Source organism: Ammodytes marinus (genome assembly GCF_949987685.1).
Source record: "Ammodytes marinus genome assembly, chromosome: 16".
NCBI classification, from domain to species: domain Eukaryota; kingdom Metazoa; phylum Chordata; class Actinopteri; order Uranoscopiformes; family Ammodytidae; genus Ammodytes; species Ammodytes marinus.
The window spans coordinates 25892439-25910626 of NC_137220.1; the positions used below are offsets into that span (position 1 = coordinate 25892439).

Consider the following 18188-nt stretch of genomic DNA (forward strand, 5'->3'; position numbering starts at 1 on the left):
TGTCAACAGGGCTTGCAACCTGGCAAGCACTCCTGGACTTTCAAATCATTGACTGAACTTCTGGCTTCCCTGAGTCGAACGGTTGACGCTATTGCGACCCTTTTTAAGCTTTTAAGATGGCTACTCACATATGCTCAACCTGTTATTAAAACCTGTTACCTTGATTGAAATTCATAAAATATATATTTTTTTTTAAAGATCCAACACATCCCGCTCTCGTGTCCTGAAGGTTAGAGGTTAATGAGCAGCAGTTTAATTACTGTGCAGATGACTATATTCTTCTCATTATGGATGAATGGTTTGAGATTAACTCATTACCCGCTGTCCTGTCCTGACCATGCAATTAGGCCTCGCACCACAATTAAGTCCCCATGTCACGCCTCACTAGGCACTAGACACCGTGATCACTGCCAGCACACCATGACTGCTACTCTTATCTCCTGTCTGCGAATGATCGCTGAGCTCTGACTAGTGATTGTAATGACAGCTATTGTCCCTGCAAGTTCCTATCTGGTACATGGTATCGATTAGGTTGTGTGTGTTTGCTGCAACTCTCAAAGCGTGGTAGACATACAGGACCAGATGCAGAGGTTGAGGGTTGACTCTGGGCCGCTGTAACATTTTAGGCCTTGCACGGTGTCTTCCAAACATCTGTCAGGGTGGCCCAGGAACAATGCTGCCCATCTGGAAGCAGCTCCTCTGGGGTCTGGATGGTCTGATGGATGGGGAGATCTTTCTGGGGGTATCCAGTTGAGCATGCCGACAGGGACCCACTCAATCACCCCCCTCCTCTCCCTGCTGACGAGCACCAACCCCAACTAAGACCCACAGGTCAAGGGTTCTGTCAAGGCATCTCCAACTCCTTATACCCATCCCTTGACTACAGGGAAACTAATTTGATCATGTTTAAGTGTGTATTTATAAGAGAAGTGTTTCATTGTACATCTACTTGTTGCTTTGACATTCAGATGATCCATTTTATCTTTGCCATGAATGTCGGGTTTAACAGCTCTTTTGTTTTTGTGTTTCTGTATCAGATTATTTCGGTATCCCCTCAAAAGATCTAAGCAACTGATTCAAAGTGGTGTAATGGACAGTAGAAGCCATAAAACATATTTTTTCTCCATTTATAGCGATACCTATATGTAACTTTCAGTGGCTGTGCATCTGCAAGGTCTTTGATTTATGATCAATACATCTCCTCACTGAAGTCATTTTGACAGCTTCACAATCTATTATCGTGTCAGAATCTCAGACCAGACTGTGCAAAAACGGGTCTTTCAAACCAATCTCCTGTGCAGTGATTGATGGCGTCTCATACTGATTTTTCCATTGCTCTAGAGATTTCACATGTCAAGACACTTCTCAGGTTTCTGGCAAAAGTCAGCTGCAGTTTTTTAGACATGGACACTTATAATATGGAAATAGAGTAGAGTGATTGATGATCACAAGATTTTAGGGGGCATTTATATTTCATAGCATTGGTAATGACAGTGTCAAAACAGTGCCATCTCTTTAAAGTATGCTTTTATAACTTATACACCGGTTACATATGCACCGAGGCGGTTGACAAAAGAAAAGCTAGAAAAAGGTATAATGATTAAACTAGTCACAGGGCCAATGGGAGGCCTTTTCTTCATGTCACTCAGTTGGCCCAACTCTGCACTAGTCAATCATAATGACAAATGGCAGAACTTGATGAAACAGAGGGGTCACATGATCACTTCCCTAATGAAGCAGCTCACAGCAGGAGGAGGAAAAAGGAGAGGAAGAAATACAGTATGGATGGAGAGATGGACAAAAAGGAAGAAAGGGAAGACCACTTTACAAGCGCCAAATATCAAGAAATTGTCTGTTATCAATGAATAGATTTGAGGATGGCTGTGGAATATTGAAACTGCAATTAGTTATATAACAGAAATGTATTTTAAAAGGATTATTTTGCTTCTTAAATCCAATTTAAAATTAAAGTGTCCCCTTGTAATGATGTCATTAGCCTACCTAGTATAGCTATTTTCCACCTGTTCTTTTGTCAAATTTGGACACCATAATTGAAAGACCCTGCGGTACAAACAATACAACATTTGATCCGTAGCAGTTTACAACTTTTAGCCGTGAGGCCAACGGGGACAGAGATAAAGGGGTATGTTGTTAATATTTCCTTCTCATTCATGTGATATGTCAAGGTGTTTTGTTATGGATGTAGTGTGGTAGCACCAGCAGCAGCAGCCAGCCTAGAGGACGTTCCCTGTGGGCCTGTGTCTCTCTGGGTCTTTATGGCTGGCTCTGGACTTGGCGCTGGAGTCCAAGGGGGAGATTATCTGGCCTGTCTGCCTTCAGGAGCTCTCAGGGTTTGTGTCTTTGTGCAGTATCAGAGCTGGCTGGGAGTGCGCCCACCGAGAGAGGGGAAATGTGTTTGACATACGCTCAGCGCACACGGTCGGGGAAGCTGGAACAGCAGGATACGATTAATGACCACAGAATAAGATTGTTACAATATGGCTTCCCTCACCCCCACCTTCTTCACCGTGGGGCTGTCATATTTCACGGACTTGCCTGCCTCTGTGTGTTTGTAGTGTGTGTGTGTGTGTGTGTGTGTGTGTGTGTGTGTGTGTGTGTGTGTGTGTGTGTGTGTGTGTGTGTGTGTGTGTGTGTGTGTGTGTTTGTAGTGTGTGTGTGTGTGTGTGTGCCTGTGTTGGGAAGGGGCCCTTTTATCCTCTCTTTTTGTTGTCTCATTCTCTCTCTCACTCTCTCCCTCTCTGTCTTTCTCCGTTGATGTGGGTCATTGATATGCAACAGTGCATTCCTGGATCTTACAGGAGAGTCCGTTCTCATGGTTATTGTGGAGTACTTTGGCAGATTAGACACAGGGACACAGGTCCTTGTTACGGTCTAGTTAGGACATAAAACCAGTACCATTGAGGTTAACGGACCCCTGAATCATCACATGTCTAACTGAATGGACACTAACCAATCATAACTGTTCCATAATATAATTATTTTCAGGTAAAGCCCATTAAAGCAGCTCCGAGTAACATTTAAATATATTTTAAACAGCCTCATGTTTCCTCTCATAATCATAAATTACCTTTAACAGCAAACGAGACCATCAGTGCAAAGAAAGACGTTTTTATATAGTTTGTATTACTGCTTTTGGTCTGGTCGTACACCCAGTCCGATTTTCGGTTCGCTCGTGCAGGCTCTATGGTCACGTATTGGTCGCAGATTTCAGTGTGGCGCTGCAACGCGATTTGAGAAGCCTATCCCTCCAGGTGAGGGAAGGGGAGCGGGAGCCTTGTTTGAGACAGTTATTTGTCGTCATAATGACTGATAACGGGGCTGAACCATCAAAGAAAAAAAAGAAAATGCAATGAAGAAAAGCTAAAAGGGAGAGTGATATGCGGGCGGGAGCGCGTTGCCAAGCAACGTATATACACAATTTCACGGGAGCGAATTAGACTGCAGTGTTTACTCCTAAATGAATGAGCGGTAGCCGACTAAAACAAAGTTTACTTTGCCTCACCAGCATCATCAGATGACCATTATTCATCTGAAATAGTCATTATTTACAACAACATAAACACATTACCTCATCGTGATCCATACTAACTGCCGTCTCTCGTTAATTCGCTTTGTGTGAGGACACGGACTCTTTCAGCTCCATGAGAGGTGACACTGCATCAACTCATTGCAATCAGGTGTGTGTAGCACTGACTGGCATTAGTTGATGCTGTGTCACTAACCACTCTCACGGAGCTGAAAAGAGTCCGGTGCCCTCACACTTTCAACACACGGACATGCACTATATTGCTTCCTGATCATTTGAATCTTGCACGCCCGGCACGCGCTAGAAAACAGCTTCACGACAGCTGGCGTCGTAAAAATACTACCGCTTTTGTCCAAAGGGGCAGCCAACGTGCCATGTTACTCGTAGTGGCTTTAATGTGCAAGTGTAGACACGTGTGTGTTGTTTCTTAGTTATTACCCAATCCTAGGAGATTTTGTTTCTGTAGTGATGAAGATGTGTTTTAAAATTGATTGTTCCTAGAGTCAATAATAATAGAAGAACAGTGACAAAAAGCTGAAACACTGGTAGCATCAATTTGCTGTACAGCGATAAAGAGAATCAGCAATAAAGAGAAGCTGTAAAAGGAGGTTCTTTGGTATACCTCAGACATTATAAATCTGGAGGCCAAAAGTTGCCAGCTTGTTGTAGTGGTTAGGAGGCTCCCTTTGAGTGATCTTCCAGGTCTTGAGGTCAGTGCCTTAAGGGCCACGGGGGCATGGCTGTGCAAGGGGTAGAGAGGGCAGGAGGACGGAGAGGAAAACCTTAACAAGGTGTCAAACAGGCCTGTTGTATCTTTGCCCGTGAGCACACGCATAGCTCAACCTGCGCTGTGATGTTTGTTGACACGTCTGGGAGAGAATTTTGAAGATTTCACAGCTATCATAAATCAGGAGAGGGCATGATATTTTCCCAGGGTTTAGGAGGCTAGTCTCACTTGCTATTGGCCAGTGCCATTTTGGGCAATCAATAGGTACGAACACCAGCACTTTGCATGACCGTGGCAGCCATTGGTAAAAGGCTTCTTCTTTGCATCTGCTCGGAGTTATTCTTAATTGCGATGACATCTTCCAGGTAGGAAGAAAAACTTGAGTTTTAAAAGACAACAGACACAAGGAGAAGTAAAGTTTCAACTGCAAGGAAAATAACCATTATATCATGAAGTCTTGCGTTTGAGAAGTTGTCTTCCTCTGCACATGAAAGCCAAATGTCTGCCTCCTGATTCCTTTCTTCCTGACGTCTCCTTGGAATTTCACAGCACGTTACAGAAAGTGACTTGGGAAAAAAGCCTGAGAGAGAAAGAGGGCTGTCAGCTTTAACACTGCACTTGGGCAAAGCCCTCATTCATTTATTTAAATCCCTTTGTGCGATTCCGCTCTGAAGTGAGAGATTCAAATTTCTCCCTCATCCAGCCCATTTCAAAATGACACTTGACTGGCACCCACATATGTGTTTCTTTTTCCACTGTCTCTTTCTCCAGATGTATTGGATGGTTTCCCTTGCTCTTACAATCTGACAGAGATAGAAAAATAAAAGTCTAGGTATGGTCTCTTTCTGCACTCATTAGGCACCAATGCTGTGTTTCATGCATTTAACATGTGGCAGACCTCATCACCCTCACATGTGCTCAACACACACACACCTGTTGCCCCCAGCTGCTGCTGCTGTTGTTGCTGCAAGGCACTCTGGGACGTGATGCTAATTCCATGTTTTAAGCCCCTGGCAGAAAAAAAGTGTACTGGAAAAGGTTTGATATTTTTTTGGAAATATACAGCAGCACAACAAGATAGAGTTTTTTAAACACTAACGTATGTAATCTGGGGCTGTACTGAATGCCACAAAAGAGACATGGCCATCAAACAGATGAAACTGCCTGAGAGTAATGGGCTACCGTAAAAGCAACATTTACTCTAAAATTACAGTTGCATAAAGGCTTCCTGCAGAGAGCCCCCTGCATCTCTTTTCAAAGTCTGTACACGATAAGGCCAAATCTGCTGATGCTTCAGAGCTAGTTGGAAAGCACTAAACTGCCTGTGGAGAAAATAATAGGGGCACACAAACCCAAGGCCTGCCCAGCCCCCATCCCAGAACTGCTACCAATTAATACACTAAAGAGGCTGCACACATAACTTTGTGAAAGTTGCAGGATGGGAGCATGTGCACATAATCCCCCCTCCACCCCTATTACATAGTTTTTTTTTTATTCTTTACATTTCAGCTTATTGTCACCAAGTTACGTGAGTAGTGAACTGTGTAGCTGCAGTAATGTACCCAACACACCTTAAGCAGCAAATCACAAGACGCTTGTGTCTTGTTAGCCTCTTTACTTGAAATTGAGTTACTGCTCCTATTTTTGACAGAGAGGTGATATTTGCTTTAATTTCAAGGGGAACGTAATACTGTCTGCTTCCTCCTGTGCTGTCAACATCGGGCCGGGGGGGGGGGGAGGTGCTCCGCTTAGCACTCTTTGACAGAGCTCTGCATGAAGGAAATGAGGCTGGTGAAGACCCCATTGACCGTAAGGCATTTTGCCCATATTTCAGTAAGCTCCTCTCTCCCAAAGGAACAGGCCCAGATAGACGAACCATATCTGAACACATGCTGGGGCTGGGGGGGTCATGAAAGGGAAAAGAGTGAGAGGCAGAAGGCTGAAACTCACAGGCACATAGAGACACACATAAACACAAAGAGGTGTGCAAGATGGAGCAATGCAGAATTTAGAAATGTGCGAAATGCTGATATTTTTTACTTGGAACGCAGAACAAAAACTTTTTTTTAAAATGTCCTCTCTTAGTGTATTTGAGAGCGAGAGAGAGAGAGAGAGAGAGAGAGAGAGAGAGAGAGAGAGAGAGAGAGAGAAGAGAGAGAAAGAGAGAGAGAGCCTGTGTGAGACTCCAGGGACAAACTGAGCCATTCTGTGTGTGTGTGTTTAATTGGGTTACTGCCAGGTTAGGCTCTATCTCTCCGGCAGGAATTTGCATTTGGCCCTGAACTTTACTTTTACATGTTAGTTGAGGTATTAACTTATTTGGACAAGGGATTAAGTCTTACCGGTTGTCCCGCAGATGGAATGAACAAACATAAGGGAGGTATGTTTGTGATACTGGGCCCTATAAGTAAACGCCACCGCGAGAACTAGCAGCTATTACCCCTGCTCTCCCAGAAACACACACACACACGTAGTTTAAATTATAAAAAAAAAAGTCTACAAAAAAATCTTTAATTTATGTAAATCTATCTATACATAGTTAAGACTACATGCATGGCAGTAAAACATCATTGGGACCATTTTTTAGTTATTTTATACATAGCTGTGGTCACAATGTAAGACAATGAAACAACACTAGGCTGTGTTCCCGTGTTACACATCAGATAATCTCTCTATAAATGTTGCATGCATGGTTATGCCTCAAGGAATCTACTGCCAGAGCTGGGTTTATACACTCAGCTCTCATGCCCTGTGAGAACAGTATGAGCTTTGCTGACATGTCCATTTGCTTACCCCTCAAACAACCTGCGTCTAATGGGCATGTGCACTGCAAAACGATACGTTCCGTGGAGATTTACCAGGTACAAGGGGAATTAGCAGAGACAAACTACTGTATCTTGTGCAGCCCACAGTTGTTGTTCTCTCAGTGTCTTTAATTGGTAACAAATGTGAAGATGAATGGAAAAGCTCATTGTTGTTTTTGGGAGAATCCTGTTCTGAAGAAACGAGGTCTGAAAAAGTTAAGGAAGTTGAGAAACCTTTATAGAAAGCTTATAGACAAACCCACTTGATCCATCAACTCATTAAGGCTCCTGCCTTCGATTATGGAGAGGTCTCTTGCTCTTGAGGACATTTATATGCTTTTTGTCGGTCTTTCAATCCCATTCCTCTGACAGAAGACAGTTGCTTTGATATGTTTCAACTGAGGGCTGCACTAATCCATGAGTTTATGAAGGATTTGAAAAAAACAAAACATCAACTGCATATCAAATAAATTAAAGGTGGAGTCAGTGATTCTGGAGAACGCTTGTTGTTCAATATCTCCTCAAGATCCGCTACCTGTCCATACTGTGTGTGCGCTGAAAAAAAAAATATTATGTTAAATCCTAGGCTCTGTAAACTGGTGTGCTAACAACAAATATGTAAACAAACTACTACTAATACTGTAGCTAGCAGCATGCCAGTTTACAGAGCCTAGGCTGTGTGTCAACAATGGATTTGTTTTCAGTGCACTCACAGTACGGACAGGTGGAGATCACCGTTAGGAGATATTCACTGATTTTGACAAAAAAGTGATTTTGACAACAAGCATTCTCCAGAATTGCTGACTCCAACTTTAATACGTGTGAAAATAAAAGATCTATATTTCCCTCTATAAGATAGAAACACATTCAAAGTGCAGGTAAGCTTCCATCTCATCTCATCATCTGACATGTGTGTTTTCAGCCACACACACACACACACTCACTGACAGTCTTTGGCCTACCTTCCTCCCAGAATGAGCTAGTGCTCATGAGGCCTCAGACACACTTAATGGGATTATGGTAATATCATTTTGTGACGCTGACCCCGTGCCGGTGCCAGGTTTCTTCCACATCCTCAGACAAAGGCAGGGAGCTCAGCAAGGGGTTCCAGGCAGGCTGGCCCAGCTCAGCCTTTCTTGGCCACAGTCCGATGTCCTCATGGGGGCCAAGCAGAAAAGATGGATGGCTGCGGGGCAAAAGACTCACTTCCTAAGTCTACTCAAACAAGGGGAGAAATCAAACGGTGACAGGAGGGGGATTGTAAACTTAAATAAATATCATTTCCCAAGAGTGACTGAGAGATCGATGACTGTTGTTAAGTGTAACTCTTCAGATTTCATGTAAACAATAATCACTATGGTATAGAGTGTAGGAAACGTGCCCTCCTTTTGCTCCCAGCTTTTGAATCAACACATAGTTTTTCAGCCGAGGGTGTAGCTTCCATGGAAACTGCCTTGTGGTCAGCCTTGTCTTTCTCAGTGATTTAGCATGGGCTTCCTCTCCACTGGATGTTTCTTATTGGTTTAAGAAAGAATTTTATGGACTGGACAATTTAAAAAGCTACTCAGTGTGGGGGTCCATTCAAACTGTCTCCTTAGGGTAATCTAAACAGGGGAATGGTGAACAGAGGAGACAAATAGACAAAGAGGACACAATAGACTGGCCATACGGTATTTAACATTATGTTTGAATTACAAAATAGATATCTGGATATGACGTGTTGTTCATTGTATGTTCCATGCCATTTCAAAGAGATAGTTTTTATAAAAATACTACTTCTATGGAACACATGTACGTGCCCACTCAATAGACAGTCCATTAGCGTATGTACGAGAGTAAACCTGCAATATGGCGGAGGGCTGTTCGACCCTTCATCTTGTTTTGTCTCATTCCACTCTGTTGTGTATTTCATTGTCGTCCAGTCTCTACGGGGGCTATCACCAGATTTTTTTTCTCCTCTTTTTTCCTTTTCTTTTCCTCCTCATTTTGCCTTTAGAAAGACCACCCATAGGGTTCGGAGGGGGCAAGACGTCTCTGTGGAATAATAATGGGGTCGTCCTGGGAAAATTGCCCGTGGAAAGGCTCTGGCTGTAAAAAAAAAAGAAAAAAAAAGAAAAGAAAAGAAAAATTTGGTCTTGTTTCCGATCCTTCTCGGAAACATTCATCAGGGCACTCCTGCTGTTTGGAGAGGAGAGCAGGCCCATCACAGGCCCCAATCCACTCACTGTGCTTGTGTCACTCTCTCACCGCCCAAGAAAGGATGCTTTTTATTTTCTTTGCCCTTTTTTTTCTTCTAAAACAGATACACAGTAATGGCTGATAGTGTGAATTTCCTAGAGCCCTGGTTACCTGCTGCTGTTGCCTTGAGCATGTCTAGATTATTTCATTTTCCTCATTCTCATTATAATTTATCTTGGCAAGTTGCTGAAGAGAGCACATTAAGTATATAGGTTTGGGCTGCTACTGGGCAAGGCTGTCTGTGTCAAGCCCCAGCACATGAGTCACAGTGGTCGCACATGCCCGGGATAGCCCCGATTCCTGATGTCATTTGCTAACAGGCTGCTACTCTTTGCCAACCTCACATGACACCCTGTTCTGATGAAATATGCTGAAAGTGGCCACCGTCGACCCACATTGTTTTTGTTTTTGAGGACATAGTAGCAAGGTTGGACACGCTTACTGTACATTGTACTTGGCGTGGATGAAGCTCAACTTCCTACAACTAAACAGCTCCAAAACAGAAGCCATCCTTGTTGGCACGCCACATCAGCTCCGCTCCCCCACCATCACCAATATCACCTTCTCTGGCCAAAACATCCCCCTTTCCACATCTGTCACCAACCTTGGTGTTAAAATGGACCCTCAACTCAATTTTGAGACCCACATCAAACACCTCTGTAAGACAGCATTCTACCACCTCAAGAACATCGCCAAACTCCGTCAAACACTCACCCTGGCAGATGCAGAAAAGCTCGTCCATGCCTTTGTTTCCTCAAGGTTGGACTACTGCAATGCACTCCTCATCGGGATCCCTGGCAAGAGCATCCAGAGGCTCCAGTACATTCAGAACAGTGCTGCCAGGATCCTGATGAGGGTGCGCAAGCACGACCACATCACCCCCATCCTGAAATCACTGCACTGGCTCCCTGTCTCACTCAGAATTGAGTACAAGGTCTCCCTCCTCACCCACCAGTGCCTTCACGGACATGCCCCCCTTTACCTTCAGGAACTCCTCACCCCCCCGACAACCTCACGTACACTCCGTTCAGGATCCACTCACACCCTCCAAACCCGACATACAAAGCTGTGCACCATGGGTGATCGGGCCTTTTCTGCTGCAGCCCCTAGACTATGGAACGCTCTCCCTGACCAACTGAGGGCCCCACAGACTACAGCTCTTTTTAAACGGAACCTCAAAACTCATCTCTTTAAAAGAGCATTTGGCTAAACTTTCTTTGAGGTTCCCCCCTTTTTAAGCACTTTGAGATTCTTGAATATAAAGTGCATTATAAATAAAATTTATTATTATTATTATTATTATTATTAAACCTTGTCTGTACATACACCAGTATATTTCTCCTTTCCAACCAATCTTTTAACGCCCATTTTTTTTCAAAACTCTGAACCATAAAGCACTTATATCAACTAAACTTTTCCATAATCATTCTAAGCACTTATTAGAAGGTTATTACAGCAGGATTTGTTCATATGTTGTTCATTGTCTGATTAAACATATATTTTGTTCTTAAAAACGTGTAGAAATAAATTTTTTAAGACATGTATTTATATTTTTGATGAAAAAAAATGCTTTATCCAAAAAGTTGAAAATGTCAACCCTCTTCACCTGCAGTGTCTCAGCTTAACAATCAAAAAACGGTCTGCTTCTATTCACTCTGCATCATCTCCGTTTCTGTCATCCCTGTTGTGGAAGCTAAGCTGTTTAAAATTAGAAGTAACACAGAGGAACATAGATGACTTATGACGTAGCCTACCGTACCCTATAAAGCTTTGGTTCTTCATGTTGTATACAAATTACATTTAAACAAAAGGGCACATGTAGACATTGGCTAAATGAGTTGTTGCTATTCAGGAAAGTTCATTTTTGAAAGAATACATGTTTTCTAAAAAGTAATCATCTGATCTCAGTTTGTCTCAACTCCCAATTGTTTTTGAGGAGCTTGGACTTGCAAATGTAAACGTTCATATTTCTCCCGTGCGCACACACGCGCTGCCAACAACCTGAGGATGAAAGAACTCTGTGCAAAAAATCTTCTGTTCATTCTCTCAAACAGGAGGAACACGTTTCTGTGTTTACCAAATTAGAATCTTTTTTTCCAAAACTTGTTTTGTTGGCTCCGGTTTTAACTTCCCGGCATTATCTTCCATCAAGAGCAGATCATTTCCTGCATTGTGTGTTACTATGTCGGAGCCAACTTCGGGTAGCATCAGGACATTGTGATGACTGCTTGCCAATGGTTTGAGTAAGACAAGATTTATTTGACATAAGGAACTCCCTATAACAACTGTGATGTCAAAGTTTGTGCTTGGGTGTGCTCCCTGATCCTCCTTTGTCCTATCTTTTTTTTTTTTTGCCAATTTTCTTTTGGGGGGGGGGGGAACATGTAGACCCCCAGCGCCGTAATGTTTCTCTCATGTCAGTCATTAACTGAGTTCTTCTGGGAGACAAAAAAAAGGAGATTAGCAAGGTTCCTCTGTCCTTTCCGTGTGTTCCCCCGCTCCACCTTCCCCTATAAGCTCTCACTAACTGGCCTCCCTTTGCCCTGTTAGTAGCCCCGAGGCCCCAGCTGCCTCAATCCAGATCTGAGCAACTTGGAAATCCAGTGATGGATGTGCCTCTGGGGGGCTCTCTGTGGGAGGTGGGTGGGTCGGGCCTGCTCCTCACTGTCAAACCTCCATATTTAAACCAGCGACAGTATAGAGTCCAGCCCTGCAAGTTAAATCACTGTCTTGTCATCAACACAACACAGGCTTAAGTCAGTGCATATTGATGTGTTTTGTTTTTCCTAGTTTTGGGCCAGTTTGCACTACAATACTGTTTTAATCAGTGGCTAGTGTGTGACAGCATGCATTACGAGAAGCAGCTCGAAAAAACAAAGCTTACAGAAGGAGCCGGAGCTAGAGATAATAAACAAAGAGGAGCATAATAAACAACTTCAGACTTTACCATGCAAGGGGGAACATTACAGTGAAAAGACCATTGTATTTGTTTAACTGAACCACATCAGTGATAGTGTCAGGGATTAAAACAATAAAGTTGCATGGAGGATACCAGCTTGAAATGCCAATTTTAATAGGAGATTAGAATTACTGATGCCTCACCAGTCTGTGATTGTCAGCTATTGGATATGTTAAAGTGGTGTACTTTCCCCTTTAGCTCTTCCCACATTCGTTTGGCTTGAAGATCATATGAGGTGACTACAAGTCGAGATTTAAGTTTTTGTCAGTGTATTGATATGATGGCATTCATACACAGTGTTTTGCTACTTAAACCTACACACACACACACACACACACACACACACACACACACACACGCGCACACACACACACACACACACACACACACACACACAAACACACACACACACACACACACACACACACACACACACACACACACACACACACACACACACACACACACACACACACCCTAGTGTTAAACAGGAAGCATAAATTGGCACCTTCATTCTGTGCGATATAGCCAGTTATGGTAAGCGCATAAATATATCAGTATAGTGAACAACTTCTCAAGGAAGCAGTCTTTGTCTTTTCAGTCTTCACACGATGGTGCAACATATGCAGAGGGAGAAAAAAAAATAAAAGTTTGCTTCCCTTTTCCTGGAGATTCCATCATGTTTAGAGGAAGTCATACGGACCGAGGCCAACAAATACAAAAACATTTAATGAGGTGATGAAATGGTTTGGGGTTATTTTGCTCATCAAAACAGTGATTGATCGTCATTTTTTTTTGTTGCTGTTGCTAAAGTTCAAAAGTATCAGAACGCTCAGAATGTAGATGGTGACAACATCTTGGACGTGGTACTATACTTATTATCTCTCCATTTGTATGCATTTTCGGTTGCAGTCGTATAGTGAAATCTCTTTTACTATGGGTTTCAGGGAACTTTTAAAGAAAAAGATAAAAAAAAAAAAAAAAAAAAAAACTGTCCAGCCATCACAATGTGATGAGGTGCAGCGGTGGGTGACAGGAAAAGGGTTCAGTCCAGTTGATGTGAGGAAAGAGACGTCATCTGTGAATGGGCCTAGAATTTCAACACAAAGCTAGAAGTACCTGATTGTGTTTACACTGTCACTGATTTATTAAAGTCAGTGCTATTCCTATATTACTTGGCCAGTAATGAATAAACTGTTTTCAATGTTTAGTTTGTTTCTTTAAGCTGTCGTGTATACAGGCAGGGTCAGGGGGGGGCAAGGGAGGGGGGGGGGGGGGTTGTGTGTGTGTGTGGACATACGTCTTCTCAATAGGCCGTGGTAATAATGGACCTGTGACCTCATGGTCTGAGAAGCCAGAAGCAAAAACACTATTCCCTTCACTAACACATCTTGATTTTGAAATTTAAAAGAAATTGTGGGTGTGTTTATTACCTCACATTGGTCTTACGCTGCAGAAATGAAATGATCTGTATCACATTACTGTAAAGCAACTTTTGATTTCTGTTGGGGTTTTTTTTTGGCTAAAGACAGTTCCAAAGGGATTCAGACTCAGTATTTACAATCTGGATTTAGCTGGCCTTCTGCCAAGTGGAGGTGACTGTTAAAAATATAAATCTCACAGTTTGTTGTCTGACAAATACTCTCACAGTGGACCAGCATGCATTGCATTACAGCTGTGACAAACACAGTTAAAACTGTATAAGAAACATTTCTATAATTAATGGCACAAGACAATGACATATTTCTCAGTGTTTTGTTTTTATTTGCAAACAATATAATACAAAAGATAAGCTTTTAAGACAATGCCGTGTTGACCTACGGAAACTGCATCAAGGAGATGGAGGGAATGAGAACTAATGATACAGAATATAAAGGAGAAACACAACTTTTTTTCCAATTACAAAAAAAGTATCCAGTTGATTCCAGCAAATTCTTTACAAAACAACCGCAGCTTCCATTCATTCATCTGTTAGGATGAAAGAAAAAAAGAGAAAACCTCCAGTTTTTCTTTTCTTTTTTTAAAGAGAAAGATTCATTGTGTCATTATAATTGATCTAACTAGATCATGGATAAAAAGAAACTTTTATACGGAAACATTTACAAATGATAAATAAAAAAAAAATTGTACCACATATACACAGCAAACTATTCCACTGAAATGTATTCCATCTCAGTAAGCTGCTGCCGAATTTAAAAAAAAGATAATTGCAAATAGTTATTTTCAAATAAAATTAATGCTAAGGAATAAATTAAGAAAAAAAGTTAGGAAAAAAAAAAAGGACGGGGGGGCTGTAGGAATGAGAGGCCAGGCTCAAAACCTGTTGGCTGCTGAGGAGACATAGGGTCAAAGGTCACTTCCTGTATCTCCTCAACCAGGAAGTCAGATCTATGCTGTGGTTTCCAGAGGCACCAATGGTATCAAGGCAGTATACCCAGATAGAAGCAAGCGTTGCTCAGTTACATCTACCAACACAGTAAGGCCCCTAGTAGAATTGCATGGCACCTGCTATAGCGTTTCCAGCACAATATTTTTTGAGATAAAGCAGAGAACACGAAGCAGAACATATGACTTATTCACTGTGATGACACGGTCATAGCATGACCGAGAAAAAAAAATCAAATCTATATCGAAACCTGCATTGCTCAACATTTGCATCTCATGGGAAATACAATAAAAATATATACAGTACAAAACTCCAAAGAGGAATGTGAGCTAATATAAGACGGAAGTGTCAGTAAACAGATGTTTCTTACTTCGGTACAAAACAATACATTAGTGAGAAGTAAGGCCACTGAGGGAGTTTTCCCGCTCCTTGGGATGTGTTAAACCTTCAGCTCCTGATGACTGGGACTGCTGATGACACTGGTTAAGATGACGATGACGAGAGCAGGACACATACACAGTACATACTAAAATATTTATAAGCAGTATTTCCTCACAGAGGATTTCACTTTTCTTTTTTAAACATTGCATCTAAAAAATATAGAATCACAATTCCAACCGATACAAAAGGCACTGTTGTGAGCCAATCCAAAGATATATTTTTTCAGTACTATAAAAAAAAGTCCTTGTCATGTTTTTCTGTTGGCAATGAAGGATGTGTGGCGCGGTATAGCACCAAGGCCACCTGGCAGGGAGAATAAAAGTCTATGCGTGGGATGGGACGTGGTATGCAAGTCAGTGCTGAGGGCCGCTTCCCTCTCATGGCCTGGAGAGCTGTGTGTAAATGGGCTGCTGCTCCCAGTGCTGCGGACTGTGGGTGGGGGGCACAGAGGGCACCCCTGTGGTGTCGGCGATGGGGGTGTACATGGGCCTCTGGCTGGGGCTCATGTAGCTGAAGGTGGAGTAAAGACCGGAGCCTTGGCCGGCCGCGTGGCTGTAGTAGGCGTTGGTGCTACCGCCCTGGTGGTCTGAATAGTCATACTGTGCTCTGGTGATGGAGGGGTAAGAGGAGGCGCTGCTGTAGTGCTGCAGGTTGAAGGAGCCGTAGGTGACGTGCTGCGGGGAGCCCTGCTGCTCTCTGTAGTGGCTGGGGCTCAGCTGCTCTGTCTTGATCTGGGTGGTTCTCTGCTGCTGACCCTGCTGGCCTTGCTCTCCTCCCATAGAGTGCTGCTGCTGCTGCTGCTGCTGCTGCTGCTGCTGCTTGGACATCCAGCCGTGGGCCCCTGCGTTGGCCACTTGGTTGACAGACGAGCTGTTGATGCCGTAGCTGCCGGTGTAGCCAGCCTGGGCCGTAGCGGTCAGCCCAGCATGGCTGTGTGGGGGCAGGTACTGGTCAAACTCGTCCACGTCAAAGCTCCCCATGTTGGAGATGACTTCCCCGGTCAGCTCGCCAATGTCCACAGCGCCAAAGTCGATGTTGAGCTGGCGGCTTGTGCCCTCCTGCATGGGGCGCCCCTCACGCTTCAGGTCGGCTTTGCTGGAGGGGAGGTCTGTCTTGGGGGTGGTGGGAGGTGTTGGAGGGCCCTGGGACTGACCTGGTCAGAGGAAAGGGCAGAGTTAGTCTAACATCTAATTTATAAAATGATGCATCTAAATAAAGTGTGTCCAGAGTGGACGACACATGGATCATTGAGTGAAAAACAAGAGTACATTTCTTCTTCTTTTTTTCTTTGGCAGTTCTTCATTGACTTTAACCTGACAGGTGTATTTACATTTCTGCTTGCAAAATCCACTAATCATTAATCATTAATCATTAGCAGCAGGTGTCTGTTCAAGGCCCTAACGTCTTCTAAATGTTTGGTTTCTACAAACAGTGCAGAAATTGGTCACCTATCAAAAAATAAAAAAAATAAAATGTTTTTCAAATGTTTATTTTCTCTTTTCTTACCTGAATGCTCTCCCGGAGAATGCACCTCGCCCATACTAGACGCTGGAGAATCGGCCTGCTGCAGCGCCTTGAAGATCGCAGTTGGAGAGATGTGGGTTTGCTCGCCGTCCTCGGATTCACTTTGCCCGTTCTTAACAGATTTTCTCCGCCTTGGCTGATATTTGTAGTCGGGATGATCTTTCTTGTGCTGCACTCTCAAACGCTCTGCTTCTTCCACAAACGGGCGCTTCTCTGTTTCGTTGAGCAATCTGAAAATAACACAGATAATTGTACATTCTCATTACAATGCATTCAATGACCAATAGACACAAGCCAGACTCGATTAATTGGTGCTCGAAATGTGCAATCAACTGAATGTTGGATTACTTATTTAAATATCAATAATCAAGTAGACGCAGCTCAAACAGTTTGCACATCTAAAACTTATTTTGCTTTGTTTTGCATGCACTCGAACGAGTGTATCCAAAATCACAATACAAAATCAGACAAACTGAGAGATACAATTTGAGATGGATTAGAAAAATTCCCAGACTGTGAACCTTACTTTTAACAGCAGCCAGGTGATGCATTTCTTCGGAAAAAAGAGTGCGCTGCGCACAGCGGCGCGTAAAGACGCATTGAAAAAGTAATTGAAAAAGCAAGGTGAACCTACCTCCAAAGTTTGCCGAGGGTTTTGCTGAGTTCCGCGTTGTGCAGATGCGGGTATTGGTCGGCAAGCTTCCTCCGTGCAGCCTGAGCCCAGACCATGAACGCGTTCATGGGTCTTTTGACGTGGGGTTTATTTTTGTTGGAGCCGTTGACGCGCACAGGCATGGGCACCAGCGTCCAGTCGTAACCCTTCAACACCTGGGAAACCGCATCTCTGATACACACGGGGAACTTTTCTTCTTCGCCCTCTTTCTTGAAGTCTGGGCCTAAGAGGAGGTGGTTGTCGGACGGCCGGGTGTTCTCAGTGTCCGAACCGGAGCCGGACGGGCACGGCGAGCCTGCGGAGTCCTCCGACATGCTGGGGCTGGGAGCGTCAGAGTGACACTTCTCCTGTTCTTCTGTCATCTTCAGGTAAGGGTCGAGGAGATTCATGCGAAATAATTAAAAGAAAAGTAAAAAAAAATAAAATAAATAAAGAGAAAAGTCTTCTTTCTAAATCCAAGTGCTGTGCCCAAAGACTGCAGTGACTGACAGTCTGTGAAGGGTGCACAGCTTGACTGGCAAGCTTGAATCCTTTAAAGTAAAAACAGATGCCAAAAAAATAAAAAGTCCTTCGACTTTTCACAATTTCGCTGAAAAGAAGGCAAATTGCAAGTGATCGCTTTTCTGATGCTTCACTTTGAAATTGTGACTTTAAAAGAGAAGTGTGACTAGGAGTTGTACTCTTGGTGGGTTGCTGAAGAGTCTAGAGACACAGGAGGCGATGCCTGGATTTATGTTTGACTGCAAGGAAATGATTGGGGGAAACTTTTTGTAGGCGGAGACGTAACATGACCCCGCTCTAAAGAGCTTCTGCAGTCAACAACAGCGAAAACCCAACTCAAGAAGGAAGGTTTTTCCCTTTATAGGCTATTCCTCGGTTTCACAAAAAA

The 18188-nt window shown here is 43.3% G+C and overlaps 1 protein-coding gene across 1 annotated transcript; it reads right to left on the reverse strand.

Moving 5' to 3' along the window:
• Window positions 1-14016: 14016 nt before the first annotated feature.
• On the reverse strand, window positions 14017-17977 carry LOC307263283 (transcription factor Sox-9-like). Its single transcript, XM_080044408.1, has 3 exons — window positions 17261-17977; window positions 16609-16856; window positions 14017-16255 (listed from the first exon to the last, which is right to left on the reverse strand). The coding sequence occupies exons 1-3, from the start codon at window positions 17686-17688 to the stop codon at window positions 15480-15482; spliced, it is 1452 nt and encodes a 483-aa protein (XP_079900534.1). The 5' UTR covers window positions 17689-17977; the 3' UTR covers window positions 14017-15479.
• Between the last annotated feature and the right edge of the window lie 211 nt (window positions 17978-18188).

What these genes read in the sequence shown, in the direction of transcription:
- LOC307263283 (XM_080044408.1), bottom strand. Translation starts at nt 17,688, where the DNA reads ATGAATCTCCTCGACCCTTACCTGAAGATGACAGAAGAACAGGAGAAG. An exon ending in ACCCTCGGCAAACTTTGGAG is followed by an intron (nt 16,857 to 17,260) that starts GTAGGTTCACCT and finishes TGTTATTTTCAG; the next exon opens with ATTGCTCAACGAAACAGAGA. An exon ending in TTCTCCGGGAGAGCATTCAG is followed by an intron (nt 16,256 to 16,608) that starts GTAAGAAAAGAG and finishes TCCTCTGACCAG; the next exon opens with GTCAGTCCCAGGGCCCTCCA.